The 18,745-nt window shown below is 37.7% G+C and overlaps 1 protein-coding gene across 1 annotated transcript in view; it reads right to left on the bottom strand.

Moving 5' to 3' along the window:
• Positions 1–18,745, bottom strand: part of MAP3K3 (mitogen-activated protein kinase kinase kinase 3) — a 112,968-nt gene that overhangs the window by 28,708 nt on the left and 65,515 nt on the right. The window contains exon 8 of the mRNA XM_044001993.1: positions 9,672–9,805. Coding sequence (XP_043857928.1) covers positions 9,672–9,805 — 134 coding nt within the window. The remainder of the gene's footprint in view (positions 1–9,671; positions 9,806–18,745) is intronic.

The following is an 18,745-nucleotide window of genomic DNA, read 5'->3' as shown; positions in this document are numbered from 1 at the left end:
GTGTGGCTGTGCAGTCCTGTATGGGAGCCGCAGTTCCTGCCACAACGAGGACATTGGAAAACTGCGCCCTCTGTTGCCCGCCGGCATATAAAATGATATCAATATTGCGGCGGCACTGGTGCTAAACTGTACTGGCTCTGCCTCTCCTTTGGATCCACCAATGTCGCAGAGAGGGAAAACCTGCTGCATGGGCAGCAGCTTGTTTTCCATATTGATCCGCCCAGGCCAGCGCCCTGGAGAGGACACTCCAGCTACTCCTCATGGAGTAGATGTAACATGGGATGCGGCAGTTACCGGCTGTATATATATATATATGTATATATATATATATATATGTGTGTGTGTGTGTGTGTGTGTGTATAAAATATATATACATATATAGACACACATACATACACACACACACATAAGGACAAGAGAAGAAGATGCAGGACAGTCAAGGGGCAGGGTATGGTAGGCCAGCAAAGGAGAATGAGAAGAGAGAGAAAGAGGAGGCAAACCAGCAGACAGTAGTGTCATGAAAACCCAAAGAAAAGAATATCTTGGAAAGAGTGGTCAATCGTATCCAATGTAGCAGATACAGACTGAGAAGGATTAAGACCGAGAAAAGATCATCAGATTTGGCAAGTAAGAGATCACTGGTAACTTTGGAGAGAGCATTTCAGTTGTGTGATGAGGTTATTAGTCAGAATGCATAGTTAAAGGGTGAGTGAGAGGAGAGAAAGACCTAGCAAATATAAACAACTTTTAAAAGTAGTTTGGCTAATAAAAAAAGGAAATCGCTTGAGAAGGTGATAAGGTTGTGAAGGGTTTTTTTTTTTTTTGTGTGTGTGTGTGTGTGTCTTTTTTTGGTGAGGCAATTGTAGTTAAGTGACTTGCCCAGGGTCACACAGCTAGTAAGTGTCAAGTGTCTGAGGCCGGATTTGAACTCAGGTACTCCTGACTCCAGGGCTGGTGCTCTATCCACTGCGCCACCTAGCTGCCCCATGAAGGGTTTTTTTTAAAGATGAGGAAAATTTGGACATGTTTAAGGGCAGTAAGGAAGGAATCACATGATAGAGAGAAGTTGAAGATTCAAGAAATGGGATAATTGGGCATTCAATCTGCTGAAGATGGGAAGGGATGCAGTTAAGCAAACATGGGCTAGCTTTGGCAAACAGAAAGGCTACCACTTTCTCAGATACCGAAGGAAAGGACAAGTGTGTAGGAATTAATCTTAAGGGGTTTTGAGATGAAGAACAGGGTACTCATATTGAATGCCCTCAATTTTTTCAATAAAGAGTCAAGATCCTCAACTGAGAGACTGGGAGTTGGAGGATGAGAAATGTAAGCTTGAGTGAGGAAAGGAGGGTTTGGAATAACTTCTGTAGGGACTAAAATAGGAAATCAGTTAGGGAGGAGTAAAAGGACAATAAAATAATGATGATGCAAAACTTAAGTTCTTCAAATGAACTTGAAGAACTGAGAAAATATGTCTCTCCATCCCTTCTTTGCAAAGGAATGGGATTATGGATCTGAAATACTAAATATCATGTTGGACTTGGCTGATGGATGATTTTGTATGATTGCATTTTTCCTTATTAAAAATATTTTTTCATTATAAAGGATGGCTTTCTGGGTAGGGAAGGAGGAGAGATGTATTCAGAAATGAAAGTATTGTAAAACAAAAAACATTAATAGATTTTTTTTTAAAGAAATAAGGAAAAAGAATTCTCCCCATAGCCACACTTGTGAACTCTGATTCTATTATCTACTTTTTTATGTTATGATATTTTATATTCAGGGCACATATCCATTTTGTGCTTAATGCGGCAATATAGTGGAAGATATTGGGCCAAACTAAATTTCTGCTAAAATGCTTTCCAGTTTTCCTAGCAGTTCTTCTTAAGTCAAAAAAGAAAATCTTTACTCCAGTAATTTACATTCTTGCATTTATCAAATACTAAGTTATTATTTTCAATAACTTGTCTATCTTATTATGTAGGCTGTTCAAGAGATCCAATTTTCTGTTGTTGTATCTAATGCTAAATAATTTGTAATAAGTTTAGAATACAGTTTAAGATTTCATAATGCAATATTTCTTTCATTCATACCTTTACTATTTCCCCTTGAGATTCCAGATATTTTTCTTCCAAATAAATTTTGTTATTTTGTAAGAAAATAATCCTCCTCAAAATAAATAAAAGTACCTCCTTAGCAATTTAAGTGTTATAACACTAAATCTATACATTTAGTTATTATCATTTTAATTATATTGTCATGGACCAAACTCAAGTAGTGACTCTTCAATATATCCCACTTTATTTCTGTAAAAAGTGCTTTAAAGAGTTGGATTTATATAAATATCATGAATACCTTGATAGATTAACTCCCATATATTTTTTGCATTTTGTAGTTATTTTGAATGAAATGGTTCTTTTGATTCTGATCACTCTATTCTATATCTGTTTATATGACTCTTCCCTTGTTTTTATGAAACCGTCCCTTTTGCAATTTCCTATATAGTACAATAATGTTCCATTATATGAATATGCCAAATTTTGTTCAGCCATTCATTCCCCAACTGATGGACATCCATGGAGTTTCCACATCTACAACAAAAAGTGCTGCCATGAATTATTTTTTGTACATATGGGTCCTTTTTCTCATTCTTTGATTACTTTGCATGTGAAAAAATTCTCCAAAAACAGACACCCTAATTCAGTGTTTGTGGAGCCATGAACTAGTCTAACCATTCTGGAAAACAATTTAAAACTATACATAAAGTTACTAGACTGTTCACATCCTTTGTTCTAGGAAGTTATCTCTACTACGCCAGTACTACAAAAGCATAAAAGAAAAGGGGGAAGGATCCATATGTACAAAAATATTTACAGCAATTCTTTTTGTAGTTGCAAAAAACTAGAAGCTAAGAGGGTATCCATCAATTGAAGAATAGTTGTGTAATTATGGCATTTGATGTAATGTTATTTTACAGTATGAAGTGATAAAGGGGGCAGTTTTGGAGGAACCAGGGAAGACATGTATAAACTGATATAGAGTAAAGGAGCAGAATCAAGAGAACAATTTATTCAATAACATTATAAAGAAAAACAATTTTGAAAGGCTTAACTAATCAATGCAATGACAAACCATGATGCCAAGAGTTGATAATGAAGTATGCAATCCACCTGAGAGGTGTCAAAATACAGAATAAAATATAAATTTTTGCATGTGGTCAATTTGACTGCATATTTGTTACAAGGGTTTTGTTTTTATTTCTCAATTGGGGGCATGGAGGAGGTGGAAGGGAAAAAAGGTAGATTTTCATTAATTGAAAAAAAAATTTTATTAAAAAAAACTGCCTGTCACCTCTTTTAACCATTAATCTAATAGGGAATGGCTCTTGTTCTTTTAAGATTGAATCAAGGGGGCAGCTAGGTGGCTCAGTGGATACAGCACTGGCCCTGAAGTTGCGAGGACCTGAGTTCAAATCTCACCTCAGACATTTACTAGCTGTGTGACCTTGGGCAAGTCACTTAACCTCAATTGCCTTAAAAATTGGGGCAGCTAGGTGGCACAGTGGATAAAGTGCCAGCCCTGAATTCATGAGGACCTGAGTTCAAATCTGACCTCAGACACTTGACACTAGCTATATGACCCTGGGCAAGTCACTTAACCCCAATTGCCTCACCAAAAAAAAGAAACGCAAAAAAAGATTGAATCAAATGCTTCTCTGACTAGAAGTCTGCTGCAAATATTTTCCCTATTTAGCTATTTCCCTTTTAATTTTAACTGCAATGATTTTGTGTGAAAGCTTTTTAATTCTTCATAAAAAATATTCACTTTTTTCTCCTATAATTGTCTGTATCCCTTATTTCATCAAGAAGTCTTCTGCTATTACTAGTTGTAAAAGGAATCTCTTTCCTTGTTACTCTAAGTTGTTCACATGACCTTTATTTTTAGATCATGTATCCACTTGGATCTTATTGTACCTTATATGATGAGAAATGATGGTGTAAATCTAGATTCTGCCATACTGATATGGGTTTTCCCAGAAGACTCAAAAACTGAGCCCTTATCCTAGTAGTTGGAGTCTTTGGGTTCACTGAACACTATGCTGCAATGTTTGTTTGCCTCTGGATTTTGTGTTCCTAATGTATCCTACTTTTCAACTTTTCTATTTTAAAATTAGTGTTAATAAATAGTAAATATTAAGAACTATGTACCATCTTTACCAGTTTTTTTCATTATTTCCCCTGAAATTCTTTGTGTATTGTTCCAGGAGAATTTAAATATTTTTTTCTCGCTCTAAAACTTGACCCTTTGGTACTCTGACTAATATGGCACTGAATAAATAATTTAAGAATGATTATAATTTTTATTATTGTAGGACAGCTCAATGATGAGGAATGAATTCTCCAATTAGTTAAGGCTTTCTTTAGGTAAACAGTGTTTTGTAGTTTCATTTATATAATTCCTCTATCTGTATATCTTTGGTAAATGGACTCCCAAATATCTTCCACAAAAAATAATAATTTTGTTTCCTTTTTGTTTGTGCTTATTCCCACAATTTCTTTTTCTTGTCCTGTTACTATAGCTAGCATTTCTAGAACTGTATCAAATAACAGTAGTAATAATGAATAGCCTTGCTTTAACCCTGTTCTTACTGAAAAATCCTCCAGTGTTTGTTAATTACATATTAATTTTAGATAGATACTCCTGATCATAGATAGAAAATTTCATATGAGATAAACATGTAAAATACTTTTTCAAACCTTACAGCACTTTGTGCATGCTACCTATTATCATTGTAATTTTAAATGTTTTTAATAAAAAATGTGTTTTGTTTTATAAAAAGCTTTTTGGGGCATCTCGAAATAATCATGATTTTTATTTAATTGCTATTAACATAGCCTATTATGTTTATAGTTTTTATAATATTGAAACAATCTTGTATTCCTGAAATAATTCCAACCTGGCATGATTTTTTAAATATACCATGCCCTCTTGTTAATATTTTATTCAATATTTTTCTATCACTACTCATTAGAGATTCTGGTCTATAGCTTTCCCCTACTCTGCTTTTGTCTTTCCCTGGTTTAGCTATTAAGACCATATTTATATCATAGAAGGAATTTCTTAGGGTGCCATCTCTTCCACTTTATGCAAATAGTCAACCTAATTTATTTGTGGAATGGAGAGAAGGTAAAACTGATAAGAATTAATGCTGCACATTATGGGGTAGTGTGAAAAATATGGTTGTATATTGTATCAAGAAGGACCTTAAATCAGGCAGAGAAATTTAGATTTAATGAGAAACTGGAAACAATTGTAGGATAGATGCTGAAGGCAGGGTCAACGCAATGCAAACCTCATAAAGCAAAGTAGTGATTGGGTGTTTGGCTCATAAGGTAAATTGCAACTGGGAAAGAACTGGAAAGACAGAGACAAAATGATAGTCAATAAACATTTATTAAGTCATTACTATGTGTCAGGAATTGTCCTAAGAGCCAGGGATACAAAGGCAGACAAAACATTGTCCCTGTTCTAGTTTAGGAGCTTACTTCCTAATGGCAGAGGTATATAACTAGGTAAATGTAAGATGTAGATGGAAGGTAATTTGAGAGTAGAAGTCACTAGCACTTTGATTGGGGTGAGGTATGACGATCAGGAAAGGTTTCCTACAGAAGTTGAGTCTTGAAGGAAGCCAGGAAAACTAAGAAGCATTAGTTAGGGGATTTATGTAATATTGGAACTGTTCTTTGATTATTTGACAGAACTCACTTGTAAATCTATCTGGTCCTAGGTTTTTTTCCGCTTTGGAATTTCAGTTATGGCTTGTTCTATTTGTTTTTCTGAGACTGGGTTATTTAAATTCTCTATTTCTTGTTCAGTTAACCTGAGAATTTTATATTTTTGTAAATATTCACATTTCATTCAATTCAATGGGTTGTTTTTTGTTGGGTTTTTTTTGGGTATATAACTGGACAAAATCCTCTTCATTTGTTGTGGATTCTTTTTATTTATATTGATAATTTAAATTTCCCCTTTCTTTAAAAAGAAAAACAGATTTGTGAATAGTTTAATTAGTTTCTACTGTCTCCACAAAAGCAGCTCTTAGTTTTGTCAATTCAACTGTTTTATAGCTTTCAGTTTTACTCATTTCTTCTTTGATCTTCTGAATTCTATTTTTTTTTTGTTTGGATAGGGTTTTTTATTTGTTGCTTTTCTAGATTTTTATTTGCTAGATCAATTCTATGATCTATTCTTTCTCTTTTATTTTTTTAAATTTAAATTTTATTTATTTTTTTTCTCTTTTTCTCTTTCTCTTTTATTGATGAAACTGTCTAAAGATTAACTTTTTCCTAAGGATTTCTTTGGCTACACCCTAAGATTTAGTATGTCATCTTTTTAAATTTTCTTTGATAAAATCATGTATCATTTCTATGATTTTTTCTTTGATCCACCAATTCTAAAGAATTAAATCATTTCATGTAAAATAACATTTTGAATCTTTCCTTCAAATGTCCTTTTTAGTTTATAGTTTTTGCTGTGTTTTCATTAACAAAGGATGTGTTTAATATTTGTGCTTTTCTGCATTCAAGAGATTAAAAAAAAAGTTTTAACAACGGTCAATTTTTGTAAAGGTGCCATGCGCAGCTGAAAAATATGGATGTTCGTTTCTATTTCCATTCAATAATCACTAGAAAGATCCACCATATCCAACTTTTCTGGAATTCTATTCAGGTCCTTAAATAAATATTTTCTTACTTATCTTTTTGTTAGATCTAGCTACATCTGGAAGGGGTACACTGAAGCCTCCCAGTATTATAATTTTATTGTCTAGATCTTCCTGTAATTTGATAATTTTTTAAGTACTCAGATGTTATGAATGTATTAAATATTGATAGTATTTCATTACCTATGGTCCCTTTAAACATAATGTATTTTTTCTGCTCTTTTAATTGCCTATTTTTAGTGTTGTTTTATATGAGATCATGACTGCTATGCCTGCCTTTTTTTTTTTTTTTTGGTGGGGCAATGGGGGTTAAGTGACTTGCTCAGGGTCACACAGCTAGTAAGTGTCAAGCGTCTGAGGCTGGATTTGAACTCAGGTACTCCTAAATCCAGGCCAGTGCTTTATCCACTGTGCCACCTAGCCGCCCCCTGCTATGCCTGCTTTTAAAAATTAATATAATTTTAAAAATCAATGTGAAAATTTGTTTTTACACGTAACTTGGAGAAAAATCTAAATAAATATATTATTATTTAAATCTAAAAGATAATATTCAGCTGCAGCCTCTTATTTTAATTGTGTGAATCTTTTTGTTTGAAATGTTTTTAAAGAACATATTGTTGAATTCTGCTTCCTAAGCTATTCTACTATCCTATTGTTTTTTCTAAGTTCATTCCTTCATGTTCACTGTTATGACTGTTAATTGTGTCTTTCCCTTCATCATATACTCGTACATTTTTCCTCTCTTTCCCCTCTCCCAAACTTTTCGTTACCAAGAAGAAGGGTAGAGAAAGAGAAGGAATGTGATCAATGCTAGTAATCTATAACTGAAGTGATCTGCTCCCACTTCACAGCTCCCTTTCCTAAGTCCCTACCCTATAAATGCATGCCTTGTTTTTCCTTAAAAGCTATTGAAATAATCCTAGAGACTTGCTTGTACCACTAAAAGAGATTCCTAGTAGCTAAGTACAAAAGCCAGACAGGTAGTCAAAAGATCCTCTCTTGACCTCAGCACATCTACATGGTAAATGTAGAGAAACTGTGTCAAATTGCATCAATGTTGTATCTTTGCTGAATACTTTTTACTCATCACTTTCTCACTTGGTGATTTAATCAGTTCCTGTTTGTTTATTATCTCTACACATATAATTCTCAGAATTCTCTCCTTAGTTCTACTGACTGCCATATTCAGTAAGCATCCCAAACTTAAGTTCAAAACTGAACTCATTATCTCTCTCCCAAAACCCAGCTCTCTTCCAAACTTCCCTTTCTGATGAGGGCCCCACCATTCTTCTAGTCATCTAGATCTGGGGGCAGCTAGGTGGCACAAAAGGATAAAGCACTGGCCATGAAGTTGGGAGGACCTGAGTTCAAATCTCACCTCAGACAATTACTAGCTGCGTGACCCTGGGCAAGTCATTTAATCCCAATTGCCTTAAAAAACATCTGGGGCCATCTCCAGTTGTCCTGATATATATCTTGTCACTGGATCCAGATGGCTCTGGAGGAGAGAGTGAGGTTGGTAACCTTGCACAGCCTTCCCTCACTTAAATCCAAATTTACTGCAAGTCATAACATCATCCTGATGTCATGGTCCTCCTCAAGAATAAAGGACAAAACAATAACACCACCTCCACAACCTCACTGTCATCCTCTAAACCCTCACTCCTACTCATCTCACAATCTAATCAGTTGATAAATCTTGACATTCTGAGTAACTTTTCTCACATATGTCCCTTTTGCACTACTCATAGTTATTAACCCAGTTCAGAGCCTCATCACCTCTTACCTAGATTTGCTATAGCAGTCTCTTTTTTTTTGTTTGTTTGTTTGTTTGTTTTTTTTTTGGTTTTTTTTTTTAGTACAGCAGTCTCTTAACTGATTTTCCTACTTTGAGTTTCTTTCCACTCTAATCAGTTCTCCAGAGTTGTCAAAGTGATTTCCCTAAAGTGCAAATCTGACCATTTCACTCCCCTCCTTAGCAAACTTCAGTGGCTCCCTATTGTCTCTAGGATCAAATATAAACTCCTGTCTATCTTTTAAAGACCTTTACAATCTAGCCCCAACCTGTCTTTTTGACCTCATATGAGGTAATTATACATTATCCTCCTTCCCATACAGCTTCAGCCAAACCAGCTCTTGTTTTTCCTCACACAGAACACTCCATCTTTCATCTCCATATCCCCATGGCTAAAAGCAATTCCACTTCGCAACTACCTCTTAGAATCTTTTGTTTCCTTTGAAACTCTGTTTAAGAGGTCCCCAGCTGTTTGTGCCTCACACCAAATATGTATTTCTTTTGTATATCTTTTATATGTATGGATGTGCCTGTTATTTCCCGTACTAGACTCGAAGTGTCCTCTGATAGAATGTAAGCTCCCTAAGAACAGAAACTTTCATTTTTGTCTTTGTACCCCCAGAACCTAGCATATGGGAGGCCCCTAATAAATGCTTGATTAAAATTCCTTTGCTCTGATTCCACATTCAATAAGCAAACTTATGATTATTAATTTGTTTTTTGCTAGAAACCAAAAAGAGAGTATCTTGGAAAACCTTCACTGGAAAGGCACATTATTCTATAAATTAAGAAGTTTAATTTCTGATTTACAAATCAATATATTGTGAATTTAGTGTAACTCAGTTACCTGAGGCCTTATCATTACTTAGTAAAGTGATAAAATCAAGATTTTGAACCTGAAAAGTTGAGAACTAGACCTTGGATGATGATGACACTATCAACATTGAGTAACCCCAGGAAGACCACCTGAAACAGGCTGCAAGCAAGCTTTGCCCACATTTAATAGAATCTTAAATCATTTCTGCTTTATATCAGGCATCCTGATTTCAGATGACATCCCCCCAGGCATCATTTCAATTTTAATTCAGGCTCTACTCTTGGGTCAACCTCTGAGGTTTTTACCCACTTATTTGCTTCCCACGCCTTCATACTCACACATTGTTCACTGGTCTCTGGAATAAATTCTCCTTCACTGTTAATACTGGTGTAAGATCCCTGTCGTGCAATGCGCTGTTGACGTTCTGGTACATAACCTGGGGGAGGTGAGCTTCGGCCAGGGTTCTGGGAGCCTGTAGTACAAAAAGACAGTAAGTATTTTTGATAATAGCTTTTGGGGGGGGGGAGCGGCAATGAAGGTTAAGTGACTTGCCCAGGGTCACAAAGCTAGTGAGTGTCAAGTGTCTGAGGTCGGATTTGAACTCAGGTCCTCCTGAATCCAGGGCCGGTGCTTTATCCACTGCACCACCTAGCTGCCCTCTTGATAATAGCTTTTGATAAAAGTTCAGAGAGACATGATCAGCAGGAAAAGAACAGATGTGTAGTGGGGTAAGTCCAGGATTTCCAACACCTAAAGAAGGTTCATATATAACATAAGTTACAAGAACTACCAATGGCTCCATTGACTAAAAAACCCCCAAACAAACTTTAGCACAAATCTCTAAATTAGTCCCAGGTTTCCTCAGTATTGCCATGACTTACCCAATATAACCTTTGGAACCTCAGCTCTCAGAAGCCAATCAAAAGTCCTATCCTAGCAAGAACATTAATCAATCCATAAAGAGGGCATAAATAAAAGGTTGGACTCAATCATATGCTGAAATAAACTCTAGTGAACAAATTCTAATTGATAATCAAGCCTAGATATCTTCTAAAATTCCCAAACCAGTATAAAAACATCAAAATATTGTCCAACCTAAATTCAAACTGATGGAAGAAAATAAAATCGATTGAAGGAGCCTTAGAAATCATCAAATCCAACCACAGAGAAGGAAATTGAGACCCAAAGAGGGAAAGTAACTTGACCAAGGTCACTCAGAAGCTGGGATTTGAACAAAGTCCAGATTTCTCTACCCACTCCTTCTCACTTGAATCATCCAAATTTTTTAAGCACAACACAATTCCTAACCAGCACCATTTGAGAAACTAACAATACTCTCTTCTCCCTTAGGAAGAGCCTAGAAAAAACGATCAATTCGGGATTTTGAAAGTAATAATGGAAATTTTGTTACAATTTTCATTGATAGAGGAAGGTTTGGTTGTTTACCCTGAAGGGGAATTCCTCTTCCCCTTGTCCTATGACTACTTATTCCTTACCAAACCTCAGCTCTTGGGTTACTCCTCCCATCTGACTCCTTTTGTCCTAAGCACCTGCTACTAGATGGAGGCAGAGGAAGTTATCACAGCCTTGCCAGACTAGTTTCATTAAAAAGTCATGCTGGATTCAGGAGAACCTGAGTTCAAATCCAGCCTCAGACCTCTGACACACTTACTAGCTGTGTGACCCTGGGCAAGTCACTTAACCCCAATTGCCTCACCCCCCCCCCCCCGCCAAAAAAGTCATGTTAACCAGTTTCAACTAGGCACTTGCTCCAGCAAAGAAGTCCTTTTTTTGTGTGCTAGTTGATCCCGTTTCATTCCCCATAGATTCTATTCCAAAGCTTCTTTTCTTCCAGTGATCTATTAATTGCCAAATCTAATGGTCTTTTTCTCAGTCCTCATCCTTCTCAACTTCTTTGCTGCATGTGATACTATTGACCACCCTTTCTTCTCCTGCAGGAACCTTCTTACTCTTTGGATTTTTATGACACTAATCTCTCTGTGTCTAACCATGCCTTCTTTTTTTTAAAATTTATTTTTAATTAATTAATTAATTAATTTTTACAGTTCTTTTTTTTCCCCCCTGGATTTGGAGATCCTCTTCTATCATGAGTTCCCTGGAACTCTTCTGTATCATTGCACTGGTGAGAAGAATATAGTCCATCACAGTAGATCAACACACAATGTTGATGATACTGTGTACAATGTTCTTCTGGTTCTGCTCATCTCACTCATCATCAGTCCACGCAAGACCCTCCAGGTTTCTCTGAACTCCTCCTGCTCATCATTTCTTACAGCACAATAGTATTCCATTACATTCATATACCACAACTTGTCCAGCCATTCCCCAATTGATGGGCATCCCCTCAACTTCCAATTCCTTGCCACCACATAAAGAGCAGCTATAAATATTTTTGTACATGTGGGTCCCTCTCCCCTTTCCATGATCTCTTTGGGAAAAAGACCCAAAAGTTCTAACCATGCCTTCTTAAGATTCTCTTACTTCAGTTTGGTTTTGCTTTGGATCATCATTCATACCCTGCCCTCTAACTGTAAGCTTCCCATGGCTCTGTCTTGGGTCCTCTTCATTTTGTACTTTCTCATAGAGACAATCAGCTTCCATGGGTTTACTTACCATCTCTGTACAGACGATTCGAAGATCTATATATCTACTCTGCACTCTTTGCTTTAGTACTACATCACCAGCTATTTATTGGACTTTTAAAGCTGGATATTCCAGAAACATCTGAAACTCGATATGTCTAATTTAAACATATTATCTTTCCCCCAAATCAACCTCCTGTTTTAAACTTCCACAGTTCTGTCAAAGTCACTCCCTTCTTCCTGTTTCCTAGATTTATAATCGTAGAGTTACCTGGGTCTCTTCACTCTCTCTTACCATCACTACCACCCTCTTTATAATCCCCTCTAATTTTCTCTCTCTCCTTCACTACTGGCTGTTTTTAAACTGTTTACAAACATGCCCCTCCCTATACCCGGCTAGTTATCATTTTATATATCTCCTCCCCTTGGTGGCTGGCTACAGTGCTTGAGAAGACTATGCATAATTAGTATTTTCATCTCCACTCCTTCCATTGTGTTTTTAACTCTATGAAATCTGGCTATCAGTCTCATTATTCAACTAAAACTATTTTCAGGTTAGTAAAGATCTCTTAATTGCCAAATCCAATGGTCTTTCTCAGGCCTCATCCTTCTCGCCCTCTCTGCAGCCTCTGACGCTGGTGACACTCTCTTCCTTGAAACTCTCTTGATGGTTTTGTGCCACTGTTCTCTTCTGGTTCTGATCCCACCTATCTGACAATTCTTTCTCCGTATATTCATCCATGTCACACTCACTAATTGTTGGGGGTCCCCCAAGGCTCTACCTTGGGCCCTTTTTTCTTCTCCTATACTATTTCACTTGTTGATTTTTCACTGGCTCCCATGGATTCAACTATCATCTCTATGCATATGATTCTCAGCTCTATTTGTCTAGCCCTTACTTCTCTCCTGACCTATAGTCTCACATCTCCAAGTGCCTATGAGACATTTCAAACTGGATGTACTATAATAGCTTAAACTCAACTTAAACTATATATCTTTTTTTTTTTTTTTTTGCGGGGCAATGGGGGTTAAGTGACTTGCCCAGGGTCACACAGCTAGTAAGTGTCAAGTGTCTGAGGCAGGATTTGAACTCAGGTACTCCTGAATCCAGGGCCGGTGCTTTATCCACTGCGCCACCTAGCCGCCCCCTAAACTATATATCTTAAACTCAACATGTCCAAGATTGAACTGATTTTCTTTCCTCCAAAATGCTCCCCTTTTCCCGAGTTTCCTACTACTGTTGAGTAAACCACCATCCTCCCAGTCACCTAGGCCCACAATCTCAGTATCATCCTTTATCCCTTACTTTCTCTGTTTTCAAATCTTGTTGATTTTTCCCTCATAACATCTCTCAAATGCATTCCCTTCTTTCCTTTGCCACCATCCTGGTACAGGCCCTCCTCACCGCACAGCTGAACAAATGCAAAAGTATCTTTTGTCTCAGTTTCTTTCTTTCTTTTCTTTTCTTTTCTTTCTTTATTTTTTACAACAAACATTTATTTTATTTTTTCCACTTACACGTAAGGGTAGTTTTCTTTTTTCTTTTTTTTTGGTGAGGCAATTGGGGTTAAGTGACTTGCCCAGGGTCACACAGATAGTAGTAAGTATTAAGTGTCTGAGGCCAGATTTGAACTCAGGTCCTCCTGAATCCAGGGCTGGTGGTCTGTCCACTGTGCCACCTAGCTGGCCCAAGGGTAGTTTTCAACATTCATTTTCATAAGATTTAGAGTTCTAAATTTTTCTCCCTCCCTCCCTCCCTCCCTTTCTTTCTTCCCCCCTCCACAAGACAACAACCAGGTAATATAAGTACAATCCACAATTTCTCTTTTTATCAGTTCTTTCTATGGGGGTGGATAGTAAGCTTCCTCATTAGTCCCTTGGGATTGTCTTGGATCATTGCATTGCTGAGAGTAGTTAAGTCATTCACAATTGCTCACTGAACAATACTGCTGTCACTATGCACAATGTCCTCCCAGCTCTGCTCACTTCACTATACATCAGTTCATGAGTCTTTCCAGGTTTTTCTGGGATTATCCTGTTTGTCATTTTCTATAGCACAATACCATTCCATCACAATCACATACCACAGCTTCTTCTGTCATTCCTCAATTGATGGACATTCCCTTGATTCTCAATTCTTGGCCACCACAAAGAGTTGCTATAAATATTTTTTGTACAATTTCCCCCCCTTTTCTCTTTTTCATGATTACTATTTTTAACTGTTTCCCTTCCCCATGATATTTATTCTATTATCCATCTTCTTTCATCCTATCCCTCTTCAAAAGGGATTTGCTTCTGTCTGTCCCCTCCCCCATCAAGTGACTTCTGTCTGTCCCCTCCCCCCTTCCTTCTTTTGCCCCTCTGTCTTTATCCCCTTCCCCTCCTATTTTCCTGCAGGGTTAGAGAGATTACTCCACCCAATTGAGTGTGTATGTTATTCCCTCCTTGAGCCAATTCTGATGAGTGTTAGGCTCATTTACTGCCCAGATTAAATAGATTACTCCAGGGCAGCTAGGTGGTACAGTGGATAAAGCACTGGCCTTGGATTCAGGAGGACCTGAGTTCAAATCCAGCCTCAGACACTTGACACTTAACTAGTTGTGTGACCCTGGGCAAGTCACTCAACCCTCATTGCCCTGAAAAAAACAAAACAAAACAAAACAAAAAATAAATAGATTACTCCACCCAGTGTTAATCCCTCTTTGAGGCAACTCTGATGAGTTTAAGGTCTTTGAGCCTTTTCTGATGAGTGTAAAGTTCAATTACTGCCCTGCTCCTCCCCCATGTCTTTCCCTACTCCATAAGCCTTTTCCTGTTTCTTTCATGTAGGATTTCACCTCTGCCCTTCCCCCTCCTCCAGTGCATTCCCCATACCCCTTAATTTTACCCTAAAGATGTCATCATGGGGCAGGTAGGTGACACAGTGGGCAAAGCATCCATCCTGGACCCAGGGGGATCCTAGCCTCAGACACAAGTCACCCACTGCACGACCCCAGGTATGTCCCCCAACTCCAATTTTTTATGGTTCTCTAGGGTCTTGTATTTGAAAGTCAAATTTGCCATTCAGTTCAGGTCTTTTGATCACAAATACCTGAAAGTCTTCTTTGTCATTAAAGTCCCATTTTCTCCTCTGAAAGATTATGCTCAGTTTTGCTGAGTAGGTGATTCTTGGTTGTAACCCCAATTCCTTTGCCCTCTGTAATATTATATTCCATGCCCTCCAGTCCTTTAATGTAGAAGCTGCTAGATCTTGTGCTATCCTGACTGGGGCTCCATAGTACTTGAATTCTTTATTTTTGGCAGTTTGCAATATTTTCTCCTTGACCTGAGAACTCTGGAATTTGGCTAATATTCCTAAGAGTTTTCCTTTTGAGATCTCTTTTTGGAGATGATCAGTGGATTCTTTCAATTTATATTTTACCTTCTGCTTCTAGACTATCAGGACAATTTTCCCTGATAATTTCTTGGAAGATGATGTCTAAGCTCTTTCCTTGATCATGGTTTTCAGGTAGATCAATAATTTTCAAATTATCTCTCCTGAACCTATTTTCCAGGTCAGCAGTTTTTCCAAGAAGATATTTCACACTGCCCTCTATTTTTTTTTTTTTTTAATTTGGATTTGCCTTATTGTGTCTTGGTTTCTCATAAAGTCACTAGCTTCCATTTGTTCAAGCCTAATTCTTAGGCAATTATTTTCATCAGAGAGCTTTTGTACCTCCATTTCCATTTGGCCAATTTGACTTTTCAAGCTGGTGCTTTGTCTGGCTTCTAATATTTATTTATTTATTTATTTTTGCAGGGCAATGAGGGTTAAGTGACTTGCCCAGGGTCACACAGCTAGTAAGTGTCAAGTGTCTGAGGCCACATTTGAACTCAGGTCCTCCTGAATCCAGGGCCAGTGCTTTATCCACTGCGCCACTTAGCTGCCCTGTCTGGCTTTTAAACCCCTCATCACCGGACTTTTTCCTACCTTTTTTAGTTTTCTTATACCTTATTTCCTTCCTCATACTCCTTGATCAAGTGACACTGGCCTTGAAGTAACTAGATGGCACATTGGAGAGAGCACTGGATCTGGAGTCAAAAAGACTTGAGTTCAAATCTGGCCTTAGACACTTACTAGCTGTGTGATCCTGGGCAAGTCACTTTGCCTCTGTTTGCCTCAGTTTCCTCAACTGTAAAATAGGGACAATAACAAGTAGCACCTACCTCACAGGGTTATTGTGGAGATCAAACAAATTAATATTTTAAAAGTCACTTAGCACAGTGTCTGGCATAGTCAATGCTACATATCCCTTCTGTTCTGCCACCTTCCTTGCTCAAGATACTCCCCTCTCCAGACTCCATGAATTTTCACGATGATCCCTCAAGCCTGGAATGCTTTCCTTCCTCATCTCTGCCTCCCAGCTGACTTCAAAGTCAGCATCAAATTGTCTGAGACTGAATTTGAACTCAGGTCCTCCTGACTCCAGAGCTGGTGCTCTGTCCAGTGTGTCACCTAGCTGCCCCTCAAATATTATTTTCATTTTTATTCTGTATCTACTTATAGATGTATTTGTTGACTCCCCAGTTAGAATGTAAGCTCCCTGAGTAGAGCAAGAATTTTTTTTATTGTATTGTTAGCCCTCATACCCAGCACAATACCTGGCATGTAATATTCTGAGTTCTTAATGAATTCTTGCTGATTGATAGTTAATGGCAAATTACTACTGATAAGTATCATAGATTTAGAGCTGTAAGGAACCTTATAAATCCATCTAGTCTAATCTCTTCTTTTTACAGCTGAGGAAAATGAAGTTCAACGAGGTTAAATGTGACTGGCCTGTGGTTGCCCAGGCAGTGAATGGCCAAGTGGCAATCTGAGCTCAGTTCCTGTGACACCAAGGACAGCGCTCTTTCTATGGTACTGCTTTCTCTGGGTGCAGACTCAGAGCCATTATCCTTTCCTTTCCAGATTCACTTTGTGCTTCTTACTGGCAGGGTAAACAATGACTCAGTTCCCTAATGAGGTAACAGAGACAACTTCAGAGTCTTAGGGAGGATTCTCCTGAGAGGCTTAACAACAGGGTGATCTGGAGCAGGAATCTGTGCTATGATGGACTGAAGTAGACCACAGATACCTGACAAGACCCTCTCTGGATTACAGGTAGATGGCAACTTGACAACTAGGCTTCTTCCTTGTGAAGGAAGGGTTCAATGAGAAGTTTCAAGGCATGTCCTACCTTTGGGGAAAGCCTTGTCTCTTAATATTTGGTAGTGACGAAACAGGACCTCTGGCACTAACACCTATGTGGTAGAGCTATAGAAAATACAAGTTTGGAGGCAGCTAGGTGGTGCAGTGGATGAAGCACTGGCCCTGGATTCAGGAGGACCTGAATTCAAATCCGGTCTGAGACATTTGACACTTACTAGCTGTGTGACCCTGGGCAAGTCACTTAGCCCTCATTGCCCTGCAAAAAACCCAAAACAAACCCCCCAAACCCCCCAAAACAAAAACAAACAAACAAACAAAAAACAAACCCAAGCTTGAAAGAGCCTGCAGAGCCTACAATTCCCTGAATGGTTTTGCTTTTGCTTTCTAAGAGCCATGGAGAGATTTCTGTTGAGACTTCTTTTTTGGTTTGTAGTACCCTACTGAGGATAACCATTATGATTAATGAATATTAGTTGAACATCAGAATGGAACTCTGACCTATGCACTTTGCCCTATTTTCATCTCCTTTCTCACTAGCTCTTGACAGCTTACACACTTCTAACTAGTTCTACAGTTTCTGAAGTGAAGATAAACACAAAACTGAAAACACTCTGGAGTAATCTTGCCAGCTCTTAGTTTTTCCATTAACTTCCTCTGATAGACATTGGTTTAGGGAGACTTCCTTTTCCTGTCCACAGATGTTGGCCTGTGTACAATAACCCCTGGCACGATGCCTATCAGATAGTAGCTGGCTCTCTGCAAGCCACAGCATGTATTGGAAAAAGTGAAAGTCCCTGACTGGAAATAAAAGCTCAAAAAACCTTTTGCCATTTTCTCCCAGGCTCTCCTGGGGTTGAAGTATGAGCCTCACATGAGCCAACCCTATTTCATTACCTGTGGATAACCTATTCCTTTTTTAAGGTCCAACTCTAATGTTCCTTCTTATATGAAACTTTCCATGATGATCCCAGGCAGAATGACTCTTTACTATCTGAATGCCTATCATGTTTTATAATAAATTAAATGACAGTTATCACCTACTGCCTTATATTGTAAATATTGATATACTTGCCTTCCCTTTTCTACTAGACCTTGCCTTGATGGCAAAGATAATGTCTTATACAAGTTTGCATCCTGCAGTGGTTAGCAGAATGCCTTCACTACTTTAATGGATCTGTGATTTCACTAATGTGAGTACTTCCTCTCATTGGCACTGATTGCAAACTATCTCTAAGTTCTCATTCTATGTAATCTGAATCCATGTTTTCTTGTGGATTTTCTACTGAGGATTTAACAATGTGTTGGAAGTCTTCTGCTTGGTCATTTTACATTTTATGAATATAAGTGCAATGTCTGAACTGTGCATTAGTTATCTTAAAATGTTTTTAACAAATATTTTATTGATTCTTTTCTTTCTCAGATTACTGTCATTTTACAATGACGTCCCTTCTCTTCCTCACTCCAATATAACTTTCCTTTATAACAAAATAAATATAAGCAAAACAAACTAATTCTTGTGTGTAGACCACTGCTAGTGTATCCTGTTTATGTTCAGTGTGTATATCTCCATCGCCTTTTGGATCACCAATAGTTTTTACTCTTAAGGCATCATGGTTTC

Source organism: Dromiciops gliroides, chromosome 4, assembly GCF_019393635.1.
Source record: "Dromiciops gliroides isolate mDroGli1 chromosome 4, mDroGli1.pri, whole genome shotgun sequence".
Taxonomy (NCBI): Eukaryota; Metazoa; Chordata; class Mammalia; order Microbiotheria; family Microbiotheriidae; genus Dromiciops; species Dromiciops gliroides.
Note: the sequence above shows the minus strand (reverse complement) of the source record. Positions and strands in the feature narration are given on the sequence as shown.